Source organism: Muntiacus reevesi, chromosome X (genome assembly GCF_963930625.1).
Source record: "Muntiacus reevesi chromosome X, mMunRee1.1, whole genome shotgun sequence".
Taxonomy (NCBI): domain Eukaryota; kingdom Metazoa; phylum Chordata; class Mammalia; order Artiodactyla; family Cervidae; genus Muntiacus; species Muntiacus reevesi.
The window spans coordinates 121,794,534-121,812,381 of NC_089271.1; the positions used below are offsets into that span (position 1 = coordinate 121,794,534).

Here is a 17,848-nt window from a genome sequence, read left to right on the forward strand (position 1 = left end):
TTACCACTTACTCTGTTCTGGTTATGCCTATCTGGCTAACTCTCAACACTCAGAAACCCAACTAACTGCATTCTCTATACTTATATCTGAGGGAGTAAAACCAGATACACAAGCACACACACACCCCATTATAAATTGACTGCTAACCTCAACAGGGCCCTGTAGATAGGAATCAGTCTAAGTTTCCATAGTCAACTTGTCTCCCACCACTATCTGGAAAAACAATTCACAACTTCACATTTATCATCTGTCTTTGAATCCCACTCCTCAAGCTCTTTTCTTCCAAGCAGACTGCTTTACCTCATACTTCAAAGGAAATGGAAGCCATCATATAAAACCTACCTGTATCTCTATTCATATTCTCCTTTCCCTTCTGGTACAAGGAAGAAGATCAGAGGAATTACAACCCCTTGGGTTCTCTCAGGAATCTTACCCTTGGAATCATTCTCTAGACACTGCCTCTCAGTATCTTCAACCTCTCCCTCACATAGTGTCCTTCTTATCAGCATTTAAATAAATTGTGTTCTAAATTTTCCTCGTTTAAAACAAAAAAACCTTCCTGGACCCCATATCCTCCTCCAACTCCAGTTCATCTCTACAGTCCCCTCTGAAGTCAAGCTTTGAAAGACACATAGTTAAGTTACTACTTGCTCACCTTCCATTTCTCTCTTTAATCCACTCCAGTGTGACTCTGGCTCCCACTACTCCTCTGAAATTGCTTTGTTAAGGTCACCAATAATCTCCATATTGCTAAATTCAACGGATATTCTTCAGTCATATTATCAGATCTATCAGCAGAAATCAACAGTTGATCCCTCCTTGAAATAGTCTCTTTAAAAGGCTTCTATGACACCATACTCATCTAGTTTCTCTCTGTCTTTGGTCAAAGGGAAATTTTTAGTGCCCTTTAAACTATCTTCTCCTCTACCCAAACTTTAAAAAATAGAGTGAGTTCAATCCTAAACCTTTTTCCTCACTCTGTATCAGCACTGTCTAATAGGATTTTCTGTGATGATGGACATGTTGTATAACTACACTGTGCAATATGGTGTATTGCACACCATATTGTTGTATATGTTATATGTTGTATAACTACACTGTGCAAACAATGACCCCATGTGGCTAATGAGTACTTGAAATGTGACTAGTGCAACTGAGGAACTGATTTTCTCATTTTGTTCTAATTAATTTAAACAGGCACATATGACTAGTGGCTACTATAACTGACAGCACAGCTCTACAATGCAATCACCTAATCTCTTATGGGTTCAAATACCCTCTTTGTGCGAGTGACCCAGACCTTACTTCTGAGCTTCAGATGCATACATTCAATGGCCAAATTATCATCTACACTCAAATGTCTCAAAGAAATTTCAAAGTAAACATAGCTAAAACCCCAGGAAAACTCATTCCTCTTGCAATGTTCTTATTTCTGCAAATGGTACCACCAACCACATTCATGCCAGAAATCTAGGATTCATCCTTGACAACTTCTCTTCAGCTTACCCACTACCCCCACACCAACCCCTGTTGATTTACTCTTCAAAAACATTTATCATATCTGTCCACTTCTCTCCATTCTTACTGCCACCATACTCTCTAGCACTCTAGTTTAAACCATTGAAAGAGCCTCCTGGCAACCCAACACGGGCATAAAATCTTTCATATTCTTTCAATTTTTAAACTCTAAAAATCCAGATTCCTCATCATGGCTTACAAGATTCTACTGGATCTGGTCCTAGCCTGGCCTACCTTAGTGCCTGAGACTTATTTCAAGCATCCTGGCATTCTTTCATTTCAAAGAAAGTATCAAGCTACTTCCCAATTTGGGGCCTTTACCCATGAGGTTCCTTTTACCTGGAATCTTCTCTTCCCCATTTTCACCTCTTACTTATCCCCTCTGGTCTCAGTTTAAAAGTCACTTCTTCAAAGAGGCCTTCCCTGAGGATCTTGACTAATTTAGTCTTATCAACTCTCTGTATTTCTCCCTGATAGTATTTATCAAAACTGCAACTATGAGGACTTCCCTAGTGGTCCAGCAGTTAGGACTCCAGGGTTCTGCTGCAGAGGGCCTGGGTTCAATCCCGAGTTGGGGAACTAAGGTCCCACAAGCTGTGGGTGATGAAGTCAACAACAACAACAAAAAACCCCTGCAACTATGTAACCATACATTATCAGTTTAAAAGCTGTTTCTTGCACTAAGTTTCATGAAGTACCATGCCTATGCTGCTTTTCCCTGTATCCCTAGAGCATAGTGCCTGGCACATAAGAGGTGTTCATAAGCTTATGGAAAGGATTAACTGATTAGAGCCATCAGTGTGACACTAGTACCAAATAGCACAGAAACAAGAACCAAAGCAGGAGCAGCAACCTTATCTATGTTGTTTTCTACTGATTGCGCAGCACTTAGAATAGTGCCTGGCAAATAGAAGGTACTCTACAAATATTTGTTGAAGAATGAATAAAAGAGGGCTCAATATTAGGGAATTAGTATCATACTGTCCATCAATAGGTCAAATAAGGAAGAACAATATAATCATCTCCATACATACTAAAAAGACATTTGATAAAATTTAATATATATTCATCATTTTAAAAACACAAAGGACTTCCCTGGTGGTCCAGTTGTTGAGACTCCATGTTTCCACTGCAGGGAGCATGGGTTCAATCCCTGGTCAGGGATCTAGGATCCCACATACCCATATGCCATGGTCAAAAAATTAAATACACTCATGCAAACTTGAAATATATGCAGTTTCTTAACACTTTTTTAAAATAAAACTATCAAATCAATAAGCAATAATGTCCTCAACAGTGAAGCACCACTTGAGGCATTCTCACTGAAATCAGGAGCTAAACATAAAATGTCATCATCATCATCATCATCATCATCATCATTTAGCATTGACCTCCAGATTCTTGTTGGTGTAATGAGATAGGAATCAAAACTAATAGGTATAGCTACTAGAAAGACACAAAACTATTATTTGCAGATGACTAGGGCTATCAAAACCAAAAAAGAAAATAAAAGGCTCCCCCAAAATAAAATTCTGTAAAGTGGCTGGATAAAAGATAAATATCTAAACGTCAACAGCTGCTCTGTATACTAGTAGTAGGCAATAGAAAAGAAAAAAGCTTCCAAGAAAAAAGTTCCACTGACAATAGCAGCAAAAAAATCCATCAAAAAATACTTAATCTACAAATATTTGCTATCTATGAAGAAACCACAATATATTACTGAGAGATATAGAGAACCTCGGTAAGTAGAAAGAGATATCCCATGTTCCTTGACAGTGACTTAATTTTACAAAGGAGTTAAATTAGCAAAATTTGATGCATATCTATGGTGAAATGTTAGTCATTAAAAATCATGTTTTTAAACTTTTAAATGATATGGGAAAGGTCACAATACCTGTTAAATGAAAATGCAGGATAAAAACTATATATGAGGATTCCAATTATGTAAAAATATAAATAAAAGACTGGAAAGAGATACATAAAAATGTTAATCACAGTGGTGAACTCTAGGTCACAGGAGTGTAATTTTAATTTGATACTTTAAACTTTCCCGAACTTTACAAATTGTACATAATGAAGGATGTATTATCTCTATAATCAGAAAAAATATTTTAAAATGTTTAATACCAACATCCAGACATGGGAAAACACAAAGTTTCGGTAAAATCAGGCTTGCTTAATAAACCCAAGGTCTCCTCCAGCAACACATTGTGTGCTCTAAAGATTTATATGTGAAGCCTAAGGATCAAGACAAAATCTAGTTTCAGTACAAATATTAATAAATAGGCAGAAATGAATGATTTTATTCAAGTGGTTACTTAACTCCTTCCCATGTAATCTAGTAACTTGAACTCTGGACACAGCAACACATGGCTAATTTCCATGTAGGAGAGGCCAACTAAACGAATATCATAAATTAGGTGTTTGTAAGAGAAAAGGCACAGCTCAGTTTAACTTTTAAGCTCTGGAAATACCTATTTCCATACTAAGAACAGGACATTTAGGTATCTAATTTCAGCAGATTTCAGCAGCAATGTGAGTCACTGCTGAACAAACTTTGCTCACATTTTGCTTTATTAGTATTGCTCTTGCCTTCTCCTTTTTAAGTACAGTAAGACATAGATATTAGGTTACTTGCTATCCTGGACATATGCAGTAGAAGCTAGAAGTTGGAGGTGCTTAGCCTTTTAGGATCAGCCCTTAAGAGTTCCAAAATTTATGATCAAAGGAAAGAATAATAAAATCCAAATCAGAAGAAGTACCTAAAGTGTGTAATACAAAACAATAGTGCCAAGGACGGGGACTATGTCTAAGCAAAATTATGTATGAACTGATAGACCCAAGCTAAGGGCCAAGTCCCAGGCATCCAAGGACTCAACCAAGAGGTAAAGCACCCCATTTGATTTGGATTCATGTTGTCACATACTCTTTCCCACGGCAACCACAGAGTAGATACAGTAGCATTCAAGTGCCCATTTTTCCCTCCCCATGTTAACAAAGCACAATTTTAGATGATAAATGGAGAACAGCTTGCACAGACAGTCGAAGATTATTTGTTTCAAGCAGATAAAAAATGCAAGAACGGAAACGGTGAGAAGGAAGACCGTGTTCTCTCTGATAAAGAAACGCCTTGAGAAGACAGTCTTAAATAAAAGACCAAAACTATTTTAAGAAAAAAAAAAAAAAGGTATCCCTGGTACAAAAGGGACTCTGTAGCCTCCCAAATAATATAATAAATTAAGGAAAACATTATGATTTAACATGTAAAAATCAAAAGTAGGTAGGGGAAAAAAGCTTAAACGTAAACAGTTAAAAAAACCTCATAAACAAACCTGTTGCACCTTAAACACTTTACGGCCCTTCCTACAATTTCCTACTCCACAGGAATGACTTAACTGATAGCAACAAAAAACTGGTCTCTCAAAGAAGTTCAGCATCAGAAAAGCAGATCACATTTTCAACTTTTTAAAGACTCTTGCCAGCCACCTGCTTTTTCTTAAGCTTAGGCTAAGTGTTTTGGGGAGGCAATACTAACATGTATGGGTGCCTTATGAAAATAGAGAATACAGGATAAAATGGTAAGATAAAAGTTGTGCAAAAACGTTGTCTTACATACAGTGGATCTTCAAGTATATATTTGTTGAATGAAAATCAACTCCATTCAGAAAGATACTTACTGTTTGAAGCTATGTCAATTAAAAGAGTTTCTTCCGCTTCTAAAGGAAAAGAAGAAAGAATAGGATCAGGGAAGAGAAAACCATTCATTATAATCCAAAGAAGTACACACCTAACTACTTCTTTCAATCACCACTCCTAGGTTTTAGAACACATTAAAAAAAATCCTTTGCTTTTTTGTTTAGCACTTTTAAAAGGGGATTTTAATAGCACTGTGTCCTAAAGATTATAAGCAATTCAACTAAAACAAAAATGCATTGACCAAGTAATCACATGGAATTCCTCAAAGCAAATCAAGCAATGACTATAGTAGGGAATATAACATGTTAATTCAAGTGAAGGTGAGTTTAATTCCCCACAACTATAACACACTAACTTAATATAATCTAACTGTATCATTTAGATAATTCTTATAAAAAGTCAAGAAAGTGACCCCAAAAGCCTAGAGGTAAATTACTTTAACTCAAATCTAGTCTCTGAAAATTTTCCAATGACCTCATTACCACCACCCCTGCCCCATACAGGAGCAGAGAATACTTGAAGTTATCTTCAGGCTACCATTAACTACCAAGGCTTACCACACCCAACAAGTATAAAACGGGTCAAGTTCAAAGTTCTATTTTCTCTCCATGGCTCATCTAGACTTCCTCTCTTACCTCTAGTGTTTAGATCCAACTCATCACTTCCTCTTGGATTTGGCCATTGGCACCTATCAGACCCTCCTGGCTGGTTAAACTCTGGGTACTCCCTCTGGGTACTGACTCCTTCCTGGAGTAGGAAATGGCAACCCACTACAGTATTCCTGCCTGGAAAATTCCATGGACAAAGCCTGGCAGGTTGCAGTCTGGGGTTGTAAAGAGCAACTGAGCACAAAGGTACTGACTCCTTGTGATGAGTCTGGATCCACCTTGGCCAGGAGTAGTCTCAGTCTTTACTAGCTCCCTCACTTGCCTGGACTGTAATTTGGCTCCATTATTCAGGTGCAACAGAAGAACTGATAATGCCCCAAGTTGTCTAATATTAGAGAATAGTCTCAATACTTTTACTAGCATGATGAATGAAGCAAGGGACAACAGTGCTTCAAGACAGCAGTATTAGTTCACAACTGCTCTTTGGTAACTTTTATTCTTTAAAACCCAAGTACTCATAGATTTTTCAAAATAGATGTACAGGTTGGGAAACAGAAAGGATGTGAAAACTCAAGGAGGTATCTGTTCCTTTTGTCATGAGGATTACTGTGTGCATGCACACAAATTTTCCTAGATTCCAACCTAGCAATCTGCCATCTATTTCTTATTAAAGATGATACCAAGAGAAACAGGGTAAAATAAATTCTAGAAGTAGCACAAAGAAGGAATAGAGTTAATAGGATACTAACATCATTGTCTTTGGCTTTTCTCCTCCTTAAAGGGCTAAGTATGTAACAAAAAGCACTATGCTATCAGAAGTGAGGTGACCACAGTAACTTATTTTGGCACACAGGTGTCTCCTTCAATGTCTCTCTTACACAGGGCTTCTAAATAAAAGATTTCATTCTACTACACAGTATGGATTCTATTCACAATGGGTATTTTTAATTCTTAATACATGCTCTTTTAAAAAGTCATGCCCACTTAGTATTTCTACTTATAGGAATAAATCCTAAGGAAGTAAGAGACATGCAGGAAGATTCATTATTTATACTAACAAAAAACAACTCAAATGTCAAACACAGGGAATAACTACAGTAGAGCTTACTCATAAAATTGAATAGTATACAACTATTAATAGCATGTAAAAGCACTCAAAACATGATAGCAAATGGAACGGACAAAAAACACATATATATGAGCTCCACCCACCCTAAAAGTTACATGTGTAGAAAAAAGGAAAATGTTAAGTATTTATCTCTGAAGGACGTGAATTTTCTTATTTCCTTTATAATTTTCTGTTCTTTCCCAACTTTTTACAGTACATACATTACTTTTGTGATCAAAAAAGTTGTATGTAGTTTAAGAAAGAATTTATGCAAGTCAGGATTCAAGTTTTCCAAGAAGCTGTAGCTGACACAGAATGCCTGTCTGATAAGACAATGGAGCCACCGGAAACATAATGCATTTGTTCTCTAATAATCAATTTCCTTTCTAGGGCAATGTGAAATGACAGAAGCAACACCTCCTACACAAACCTCCCAATTTTTCAGTCTCATTGTAGCAGATGAAACAACAGATTTTCTGTTCTCTTTCCCCAAATTTGGAGGCAGGAAGCCAAGTATTTCCTCCCCAGAGTCGATTTTCTTATGATTCACCAATGTCAAGGTTTGAGAATCAGCACAATTAAGTGTAAGGTACTACAATCTGGCAAGGCGTGTTGCCAAATGTTTTAATTTCAAATAGTGTGGGGAGAAAGTGCTGAATGTATGTGAATTGAAGTGACCTTGACAGTTTACAATGAGCAGTTTATCAGTTAAGCCCAAGAATGTGATTAAAATCTACATATAGGTTCATCAGCATAAAAGACTACCTACATAGATAATAGACCACATCTATCTCTAACCCCAGCCAGGGTGGCAGGTGAGAATATATATATTTCAATATAATCCTTCAGTACTCTTAGACAAAGAAATTATCATCTTCTCAATGGTAGATTATTTACAGAGGGTAATGCATTTCATTTTATGTGCAGTGACAAATCTAAATATGTATGATGTTATACAATGAGATAACGACCAATGGAAAAAACATTATAAAACTAACTAAGCAATTAAAGCTAGTACCTTGAACACATCTAAAGTGGCTATTTATAGGAATGATATCTTGAACACGCTGTTCCTTCTTGTGCAACCAGATTATTAGCCTAGGAAACAGAAGAATGCATCAATGAATAGATACTGAAAAACTAAAAAAAAAAAATTAACAACAAAATATATTGCTGTATTGTTATATAAATCCAGTCTGTATTTATTAGACTTGTTGGATCTTGTTCCCTGGATTTGAGAATCATGGTAGAAATTGCTTTAGGTCAAAAAGGATATTAGTGATGATCAGTACCTGAATAACCACAGTTCAGTGCCATGGAGAACACAGTTTACATCCTAAAAACAGTTTACAATTTTAAGAGCATGAGTTATAGTGCACACACCTTCAGATTACGCATACCAGGGTGAAGAACTAACAGTTAGGTGTGAAGACCATGAGGGAAGGGACTATGGCTGTCTTTTTACCACAGTATTTCTAGCACCTAGTACAACACCTGGCATGTAGCAGTCCCTCACGTTTGTTGAATAAATGGATTATAAATTTCATCAATTAGCTTTCTGATTTTATCCCCATGGCTTTTATCAAAGAATGATTCTATCTTTTCAAGTATACAGGCTCATGGAGAAGTAAGAGGAGGTGCCCAGCCAGCTGCATCAGTCAAAATAATCCCAGTGACCAATGAGGTAGCAGATATCACAACCAGATTGCTTTTATATCCCTGTGTTTTCATCATGGTTTATGATTTAATGCTAATATTTCTGGTAAGCATTTTGGCCGCTCAGTATGAAACACAAGACTTCCAAATTCCTATGTACTCCTGAAATATTAATTTTCACTTACTACTTAATCTTAGTGGTCCAGAATCAAGGTGCAACCTACTGGTAAAAGGTCATCCTGAACATCTCCTAACTTCCCCCAAAATCACTCTTCAGGTGGTTCTTTGAGCCAGGAGCACTATTCTTTTCTTCCCTGAGACCTAGTTTAAACTATCAACTCCTCTGTGAAACTCCTCCCAAGTAACCTCAGGCAGAACTAGTGGCCTCATGCCTTTGCTTGTCCCTCAAATATAGCACTTAACACACTCCATTATAGTTACATACATAACTATATACATACATACAAAAAACTATATATGAATCCCTCAGATTTGAACTCCATGAAAGCAAAGACCCTATGATATTCAGTTTTGTCTCTTACTTAATAGATGATCAATAACTTTGGTTGAATAAACATTTAATTAAGTTACAAAGAGAGGTGAATTTCTAAACATACTTGGTCAACATTTGACCTTAGAAGTCATTCTTTAGAAGGGCTTGATTTCTATTTTGTTGTCTTTTGGGGGGCTTGTCATTTTAGCTTTTTGAATTTTTTTTTCAAATGTGTTAACTTTGAAGGGGTAACTTGGGGGAAAGAAATGCTTAGATAGAACTAAAGGAAATAAAAGTATTAATGCTGTTTTTCTGCTCTGATTCTACTTGCCTAACTTTCAGGGATTTATAGTTTAAGGTGATTAGAAAGAAGAATTTAGGGGCAGGTCCTTCTCAAACTGCAAAGTTCATGAGTTGAGTAGAGTCCTATAAACCCAGATGTAGGCCAGAAACTAGATAAGACTGACAAAGCAACGGTCAATGAGAAAGAGCTTGCTTTTAGAACACAAACCAATGTAATTCCCAAGTAAATAATATAGAAATGATGTTGAACATTAACAGTAAAGTTTCAACTGGATTGTCTTGTTAAAAACCAACACAAAACAGACAACACGGATGGACCTTGAGAGCATTATGCTAAGTGGAAGAAGTCAGACAGAGAAAGACAAATACCATATGATCTCATGTGTGAAACAGAAAAACAAAACCCAAAAATACTGAACTCAAAGACACGGAGAACAGATTGGTAGTTGTTAGAGGCAGAGAATAGGGGTGGGTGGGTGAAATGGGTGAAGGGGGTCAATAGGTACAAATTACCAGTTATAAAATAGTTAAGTCTTGGAGCTGTAATGTATAGCATGATGACTATAGTTAATAATAGTGTACTGTATATTTGAAAGTTGTTAAGAGGATATGTCTTAAAAGTTCTCATCAAAAGAAATAAAAATGTTGAAGGAACTTCCCTGGCAATTCAGTGGTTTAGACTCTGTGCCTCCAAAAAAGGGGGTGCAGGTTCAATCCCCAGCCCCGGAACCAAGATCCCACATACCACGTGGAACAAAGATAGAAAAAAAGAAAAAAAAATTGTTAACTATGTGTGGTGATGAATGTTAATAAGACTTATGGTGGTCATCATTTCATAGTATATACAAGTATCAAGTCATTATATTGTACACCTGAAACTAACATAATATTATAAATATCAATTTAAAAAAGAAATGCGACCCCCCCAAAAAATAAAAAAAAACATAAACTGGGAATTCAAGTCAAGTCCACAAATATTTCCCTAGGAAATACTCTGATTTGTTTAAGGAAGGTTAAAGATGAAACAACAGGTTGCATCATAATCTATTTACCTTGAAAAAAAGAATGTCAGTGTTTGATTCCTTGTGTGCAATAAAGTCATTTTCAATTGTAATTTTAGTCTCTCAAGTAAATTTCTCCTATGGTTAACAGCAGGAACTACAAAACTAAAGAAGGCACCCAAGAGACAAGGATTATACAGATGGTTTGACAGTATTAGGTGTCTCCAATAAAAGATTTCAAAAGAAACTTCTCAGATACAATGCAATTCTGAGATGTTACATGGCTTTAAATCTCAGCTATGCTACTTCCTCACTGTGAACAAATGACTTAACCTCTCTGAAACTCCATATCTACACCAAGAAAAAGGGGATGACGATGATAATATTACAATTTCACAGTAATCCTCACATGAGAGTTAAATGAACTAATTCATGAAAGTGCTTAGAAGAGTACCTGACACTCATCTAGCCATTGAGTGTGACTTGTGCTATACTCATAACTTATACAGAACTATAACATAGAATTTGATTTCTCTAGAGGGGAAGATAAAAATAATCAGGAGAGCTACCACTGCAAGTTTAAAAGTGCTTCCAGTATATGAGACCAGATAGAAAGAGGTGTTTATCTCAAGGCCATCCACTTGTTCCCTTATCAGCTGAACAGTTCCAAACCTACAGAACCAAGGGACCAGATCCTGGGATGTGGTCATCTCAACAATGTAGCTATTTTTATTTAATTCTCATAATTTAAAGAAGAGGAAACCGAGGCACCAAAAATTTAATGGTTTGCCCAAGGTTCACATCTTCCCATTCTATTCTTGCCTTTGGACATGGTACTGGTGTTCCACTTTTCTCACTTTTCTGTTGAATTTACTTTCATTAAACTGGTCTTCCAGTTTGATGAAATCTGGGAAAAATAAAATGAACTTATCACAACAACAGAATCGACCAAGTAGAATCTAGGCAAGAGCTACTTCCATAGAACCAGCTGACATCCAGTTTGAATGGCACCAAGAGTTTCAGAATAGGGCAGGCTAGGCCAATGGAAATTTCTTCTCTGTAAACTAGACAGCACAGACGAAGATTGAATCTGGACAATCTAAATGTAGGGACTGGGAAAAATTGTTTTTAAGCAGAATCCATTGTTGGGGGATGGCAGGATTTAAGTGATTGACAATTCTTCACTGATGTGAAGAAACCAGTCAAGTACCAGGGGCAGTGGCTGGGGCATAAAGGGATAGGGACCTACCTATATAGGACAGTCATCAGAGATACTTTAGATGAAGCATTAGTGGCAAGGAAGTGAGATCAGCAGATATGGTTGATGGCTTATCAAAATCTTTTGATCAAACAGTCAACAGTCTTTACTGAGCTCCTATGTCCAAGTTAGAGTGGAAGGTAACACATCCTGATGAAAGGCCAAAAGTCATTTACATTTCTACACATTTCATTACTTTCTCTAACAGTCAAGTCAGTAAGGGAAGCAGTTACTGACCTACACAAAATCATGACTGAATTAATGAATATGCCTTCAAGCAAATGGAATAAAGGGGTGGGGAGACTGGAGGAACCAGTTGAATGAGGTTAAGAGAAGGTTAACAATGAAGCATTTCTACAGCACTTTTACTTCTTTGTAAACCACTTTCGTATTTATTATTCTCCCAGTTATAACTCCAAAGGCTATAAGGTAAGGCAGTTCATGTTTTTATTAAACTGATGAGGACACTAAGGCCCAGAAAGCTTTATTGACTAGCCCAGGATTACACAACCCATGTCATTTGCAGGGGCAGGAACTAAGAACCCAGGCTTCCTGCTGGCCCGCCCATTGAGCCCTTTCCTGAGCCATAAGCCAGGAGCAAACTTGGGGAGAAAGCCGGGTGGTTAGAGCACTGGCACTTCACACCCGGCCGAACCTGTTGCCCACGTGGCCTCAGTGGGTGGAGGGTGGGTGGCTTGTCGCGGTTTGGGGTTGGGAGGTAATGGCAGGCTCCCCTCCTCTGTGGGTATCAGGTGGTTACTTACTCATACTGCCCGTTCCTCTGGACTAGGGTCAGCACGCAGGGCTCCCGGAGAGGACCCTTCATCTCCATACCCTCGATAGTATGCGGGCGCTAGTCAAGGGTCTTCTCTACAAGCGCGGCCCTGGAGGGGACCCGCGGTGCGGGGTGGCGAGAGGTTCCTGCCCCTCTGCCCACCCTTCCTCCCCAGCGTCCGAGACAGCGCCTCCCGCGCCGGCCCCCTTCCCCGGCTCGGCTCGGCTTCGGGGCCCGATTGCCCCCTAGCCGCCCCTCCGCCGCGATCCGCAGTCCCGCGGACCCCCACCCCCGCCCTGCGCGGCCTCCCCTCCCCCTTCTCAGGCGGATACGGTAAGGGGCTGGGCTCCAATCGGGAGCGGCGGCTCCATCCCGGCGGCTTCCAGGCTCGGCGGGGCTGCGGACTGCGGGCTGATCCGACGATACTGCCTCCCGCGTCCTCACACCCCTTAGCCTCGGCTGCGCGTCCTTAGAGAAATGGCTCCGTGCTGGGCGCGGGCAGCCCGCAGCCTGGAGCCCAGAGCCGGGAGCCGGGAGCCTGACCCGAGAGAGAGCGGCGCCTCCCACCCCCGCCAGTTTTCCAGGCCGCCGCAGATTCCGCCCCCTGCGGCCAACCTGAGGAACTGCATGGAGAGACCCGACGGACTGGGGGCGTCTCCCGCACGTCCAGCAAGGGCTAAGCTTTCAAGGCTGGCTGTGACGCCAGAATTGTTTTGGAGACTTTGAAGGTTGCCGTAGAAACAAAATACAGTTATGCCCATGAAGTAACTCAAAGGTATTGGGGCCACTAGGACCCACATCCTCCATTCAAAATATCCTTATTATGGTTAACAGAATATACCGTGCTGGTTATCCTACCGCTCAGATGTCCCACCACCTCACTCCATCCTTCCATCCCCTAAATCGAAAAAAATCCCCAAAGATCATACCTTTGCTTTCTCTGCCCCCCTTTAAGCTCACTTGTAAGCAGGCAAACACCAAACATATTATCCCTGGCCCACATCCCTTGCCTAATATATAACTCATTGTTAGCAAAGCATTGGGTGACAATAGCCCACGGTTATTTCACACAGCGATGCAGGTTTGAAATTTCAAAGCCATGTGCTTGCTTGTGTCTCCTGCATTGCCAGGTGGCGCTAGTGGTAACGAACCCACCTGCCAAAGCAGAAGATGTAAGAGATGCGGGTTTGATCCCTGGGTTGAGAAGATCCCCTGGAGAAGGGCATGGCAACCCCACCCCAGTATTCTTGCCTGGAGAATCCCAATGGACAGAGAAGCCTGGCAAGCTACAGTTCATACGGTTTCAGAGAGTAGGACACTAGTGAAGCGACTTAGCACGCATGCACATGGGAAGCCCCATATGCTAGATTCCTCTCTCCTGATTACTTCGTATCCAGTCAGCTGGCAAATCTTATTAATATGGTCTTTGGAATTACCTTTAGATTCTTTGTTTTCTTGCCATTCACACTGCCATCACTTGAGTGTAAGTCCTTGTGATATCTCATTTGACCAATTTACTCTGTTGACAGTCATAAGAATATTCTTCCTAATGTTTCAGTTGTGTTATTCTTTTGTTCGAGACTCTATGATGAACTATATATCAAGACTGACTTTAAACCTGTATTAATTAACACAGTGTGGTATGGAGGTAGAAAGACCAATGGAATTAAATACTGAGCCCCAAAACAGGTCTACACATATATGGAAAGTTGATATGTGGCATATTTGACTTTTCAAATTAATGTGGGAAAATGGATTATCCACTAAATGGTGCAGGGAATATTGATAATCCACATGGAGAAATAAAATTTGATCCCTATATCATACCATAGAGGGACAAAAAGTCAATTCCCCGTGGGTTAAATATCTAAATGTGAAAAACAAATCTTTACAACTTTCAGAAGAAAATAGGAGAATATCATTATGACCTAGGGAATGAGAATGATTACTTAAGACACTAAAAAGGAGGAAGTAGGGGAATTGATTGACACATTTAGCTACATTAGGTATCAAAATATATGCACTTTGAGATAACATGAAAGTATGAAATGTGGCAATATCAGAATATAAAGGACACATGTACTTAGTTACAAACAAATTGCACTGCTAGACATTTACTATACGGTTAACATGTAGATGTTCCCAAAAAAGAATGTACAAGAATGTTCATCTGAGCATTTCTTTTTAAGAATGTAAAGAAATACAAATGAACCTGTGGTCCATTCATACTGTGTGAAATACTATGCAGCTGCAAAAATTAACATGGTAGATCTCTAAATATTAGCTGATTCAGAAGGCTGGCCAGTATATATTTTGGGGTGAATATAATAAATCACAGAACAGGCAAAAAAAGAGATAACATGAACAAGTTAAAAGACAAGCCACAGGCTGGCAAAACATTTTCAGTAACTATAATTGACAAAGGATAACCTATGAGGTTCTACACTCTAGATGTCATAACCTAACTCACTCTCCCACCACTCACTCCAACTCATTTTGCTTAATCACACTGTTCCATTCTATTCCTAGGATTTGCCAGGCACACTCTTGCTTCAGGGCCTTTGCACTGGCGGATCACTTTGCCTGCACTCTTGGGCTTCCCTGGTGTCTCAGATGGTAAAGCACTTGCCTGCAATGTAGGAGACCCAGGTTTGATCCCTGGGTTGGGAAGATCCCCTGGAGAAGGGAATGGCAACCCACTCCAGTATATTTACCTGGGAAATCCCATTGACAGAGGAGCCTGGCGGGCTACAATTAATGGCATGGAGTTGTGAAGAGTCGGACACGACTGAACGGCTAACACTTTCAGAGAGATTTGCCTGCACTCTTCCCTTCTTCAGGTCTTTGCTCAAAAGTCACTTTCTAAGAGAGGTCTTCCTAGACAACTTTACTTGAAACTGCAGTTCAGGGGCTTTCCTGGTGGCTCAATGATGAAGAGTCTGCCTGCCAATGCAGGAGACACAGGTTTGATCCCTGGTCTGGGAAGATTCCACATGCTGAGGAATAACTAAGCTCATGTGCCACAACTTTTGAGCCTGTGTTCTAGAACCTGGAAGCTGCAACTACTGAGCCTTTGTACTACAACTACTGAAGCCTGCATGCCCTAAAGCCCACGCTCTGCAACAGGAGAGTAGCCCCCACTCATCACAACTGGAGAAAAACCCATGCAGCAATGAAGGCCCAGCAAAGACAAAAATAAATAAGTAAATAAAATTTTAAAAAATCATTGTGTGAAATTTTATAAAGGTTTTTTAAAAATTACAGTTCAACAATTTCCTTTCCCACTTCCACACACACATACTCCCTCTCTTCCCTGTTTATTTTTTCTCCTGAAGATTTTTCACTGTTGATTATTTTATTTTTACTTATCAATTGCATTTATTGTTTACCTTCCCCTACCAGAATGTGAGTTCTGGAAGGGCAGGAGTTCTTACATTCTTGCATTCCCAGCACCTAGAACCATTTCTAGAACAAAATAGGTGCTAGAAAAATATTGATTAAATGAATAAATGAATTTGTATCTTGAATGCATAAGAACCTCTACAAATCAGTGAGGAAAAAAGAAAGAAACCTTGTAGAAAAACTGACAGGGACTTCCCTGGAGAGCCAGTAGTTGAGACTCCACGCTTTCAGCGCAGGGGGCATGGGTTTGATCCCTGGCTGGGGAACTAAAATCACACATGCCTTGCATGGGGCATGCTCTCCCTCAGAAAAATAAGAAAAAGAAAAACTGACAAAATGTATGAATAAAGGGACTTCCCTGGTGGTTCAGTGGTAAAGAATCCACTTGCCAATGCTAGAGACACGGGTTCGATCCCTGGTCAAAGAAAATTCCACATGCTGTGGAGCAACTAAATCTGTGTGCCACACCTACTGAGCCTGTGATCTAGAGCCCATGAGCTGCAACTACTGAAGCCCTTGTGCCCTAAAGCTCATGCTCCGAGACAAGAGAAGCCACCTCAATGAGAGGCCTGCACACTGCCACTGGAGTGTAGCCCTCATTTGCCACAGCTAGAGAAAAGCTCATGCAGCAACGAAGACCCAACACAGCCCAAAATAAATAAATGAATAAATGACTAAGCAATTCATAGTCAAGGATATCCAAAGGACATGAAAGGACAAAAGGATATGAAAGGATGATTCACCTCATTACTACTCAGGGAAATTAAAAATTCAAGCCATTACAGCAACATGGATGGACCTAGAGATTCTCATACCAAGTGAAGTGAGTCAGACAGAGAAAGGCAAGTATCGTATGATATTGTTTATATGTGGAATCCAGAAGAAAGCTACAAATGAAGTTATCTACGAAACCAAAATAGAGTTACAGATATAGAAAATAAACTTATGGTTACAGCGGGGGCGGGGGGGGCAGTAAGGACAAATCGGAAGTTTGGGATTGACACATACACACTATTGTACATAACACAGATAACTAATAAGGACCTACTGTATAGCACAGGGAACTCTACTCAATACTTTGTAATGGCCTATATTGGAAAAGAATCTAAAAAAGAGTGGATATATGTATTTGTATAACAGATTCACTTTGCTCTACACCTGAAGTTAACACAATATTGTAAATCAATTATACCCCAATAAGTTTTTTTTTATCTCAAGCTATGAGATACTATTCCACAATCATTGGTTTGACAAAAATGTAAAAATTCAGACAACACCAAATGTTGTTGAGAATGTAGAACAGATTAAACTCTGATCACTGCTATAAGGAGTATAGGTTGATAGAACTGCTATGAAGAACCATTTGACAGTGTATAATACCCTTCAACCCAGAAATTCTATTTCTTGCTGTAGACCCGAGCAAAATTCTAACCTTTGTGCGTAAGGATACATGTAAAAGAATGCTCACTGCATTTGAGATTGGTAATCTCAAATAAAGGAAACAAATTAAATGTCCATCAGGAGTTGAATGAAAAAATGAAATCTGGTATTCATGAAACTGAATATTATTTCGGAATTAAAATGAATAACTCAAGCAGCATGTATAAACAGAGTTAAATCTCAAAAATATGATGTTGTGCATAAAGAAAAAGTTACAAAACATCTACAGTATACCATTCATATAAAGCTTGAAAAGATTATATATTGCTTATGGCTATATACATATAATAGTAATAATATATAAACATGAAAGAGCATGATCATTGTTAAATTCAAGAAAGGGAGAGGGTTGAGATTGGGGAGGGGCATACAAGAAATATCAACTATATCTGAAATATTTATTTTTTCAAACACAATCTGAAAGTTGATCTGGCCAGATTTGATAGAACTAAATGGAGGATACATATATTGTTATATATATATATATATATATATATGTTATATATACATATATTATGTTATTCCATGTACTTTTCTACATTTGAAAATGTGTGCAACAAATGAAGATGAAAAATAAATAATATGGAGTT

At 38.9% G+C, this 17,848-nt stretch overlaps 1 protein-coding gene across 2 annotated transcripts in view; it reads right to left on the reverse strand.

Annotated features, from left to right (window-relative positions):
- The window catches only part of OCRL (OCRL inositol polyphosphate-5-phosphatase), a 48,411-nt gene extending 35,427 nt beyond the window's left edge, over positions 1–12,984 (reverse strand). For both annotated transcript variants that reach the window (XM_065914761.1, XM_065914760.1), the window contains exons 1-4: positions 12,749–12,984; positions 12,406–12,476; positions 7,949–8,028; positions 5,196–5,234 (exon numbers count right to left, since the gene is read on the reverse strand). In XM_065914761.1, coding sequence (XP_065770833.1) covers positions 5,196–5,234; positions 7,949–8,028; positions 12,406–12,476; positions 12,749–12,787 — 229 coding nt within the window. In that variant the 5' untranslated portion in view covers positions 12,788–12,984. The remainder of the gene's footprint in view (positions 1–5,195; positions 5,235–7,948; positions 8,029–12,405; positions 12,477–12,748) is intronic.
- Between the last annotated feature and the right edge of the window lie 4,864 nt (positions 12,985–17,848).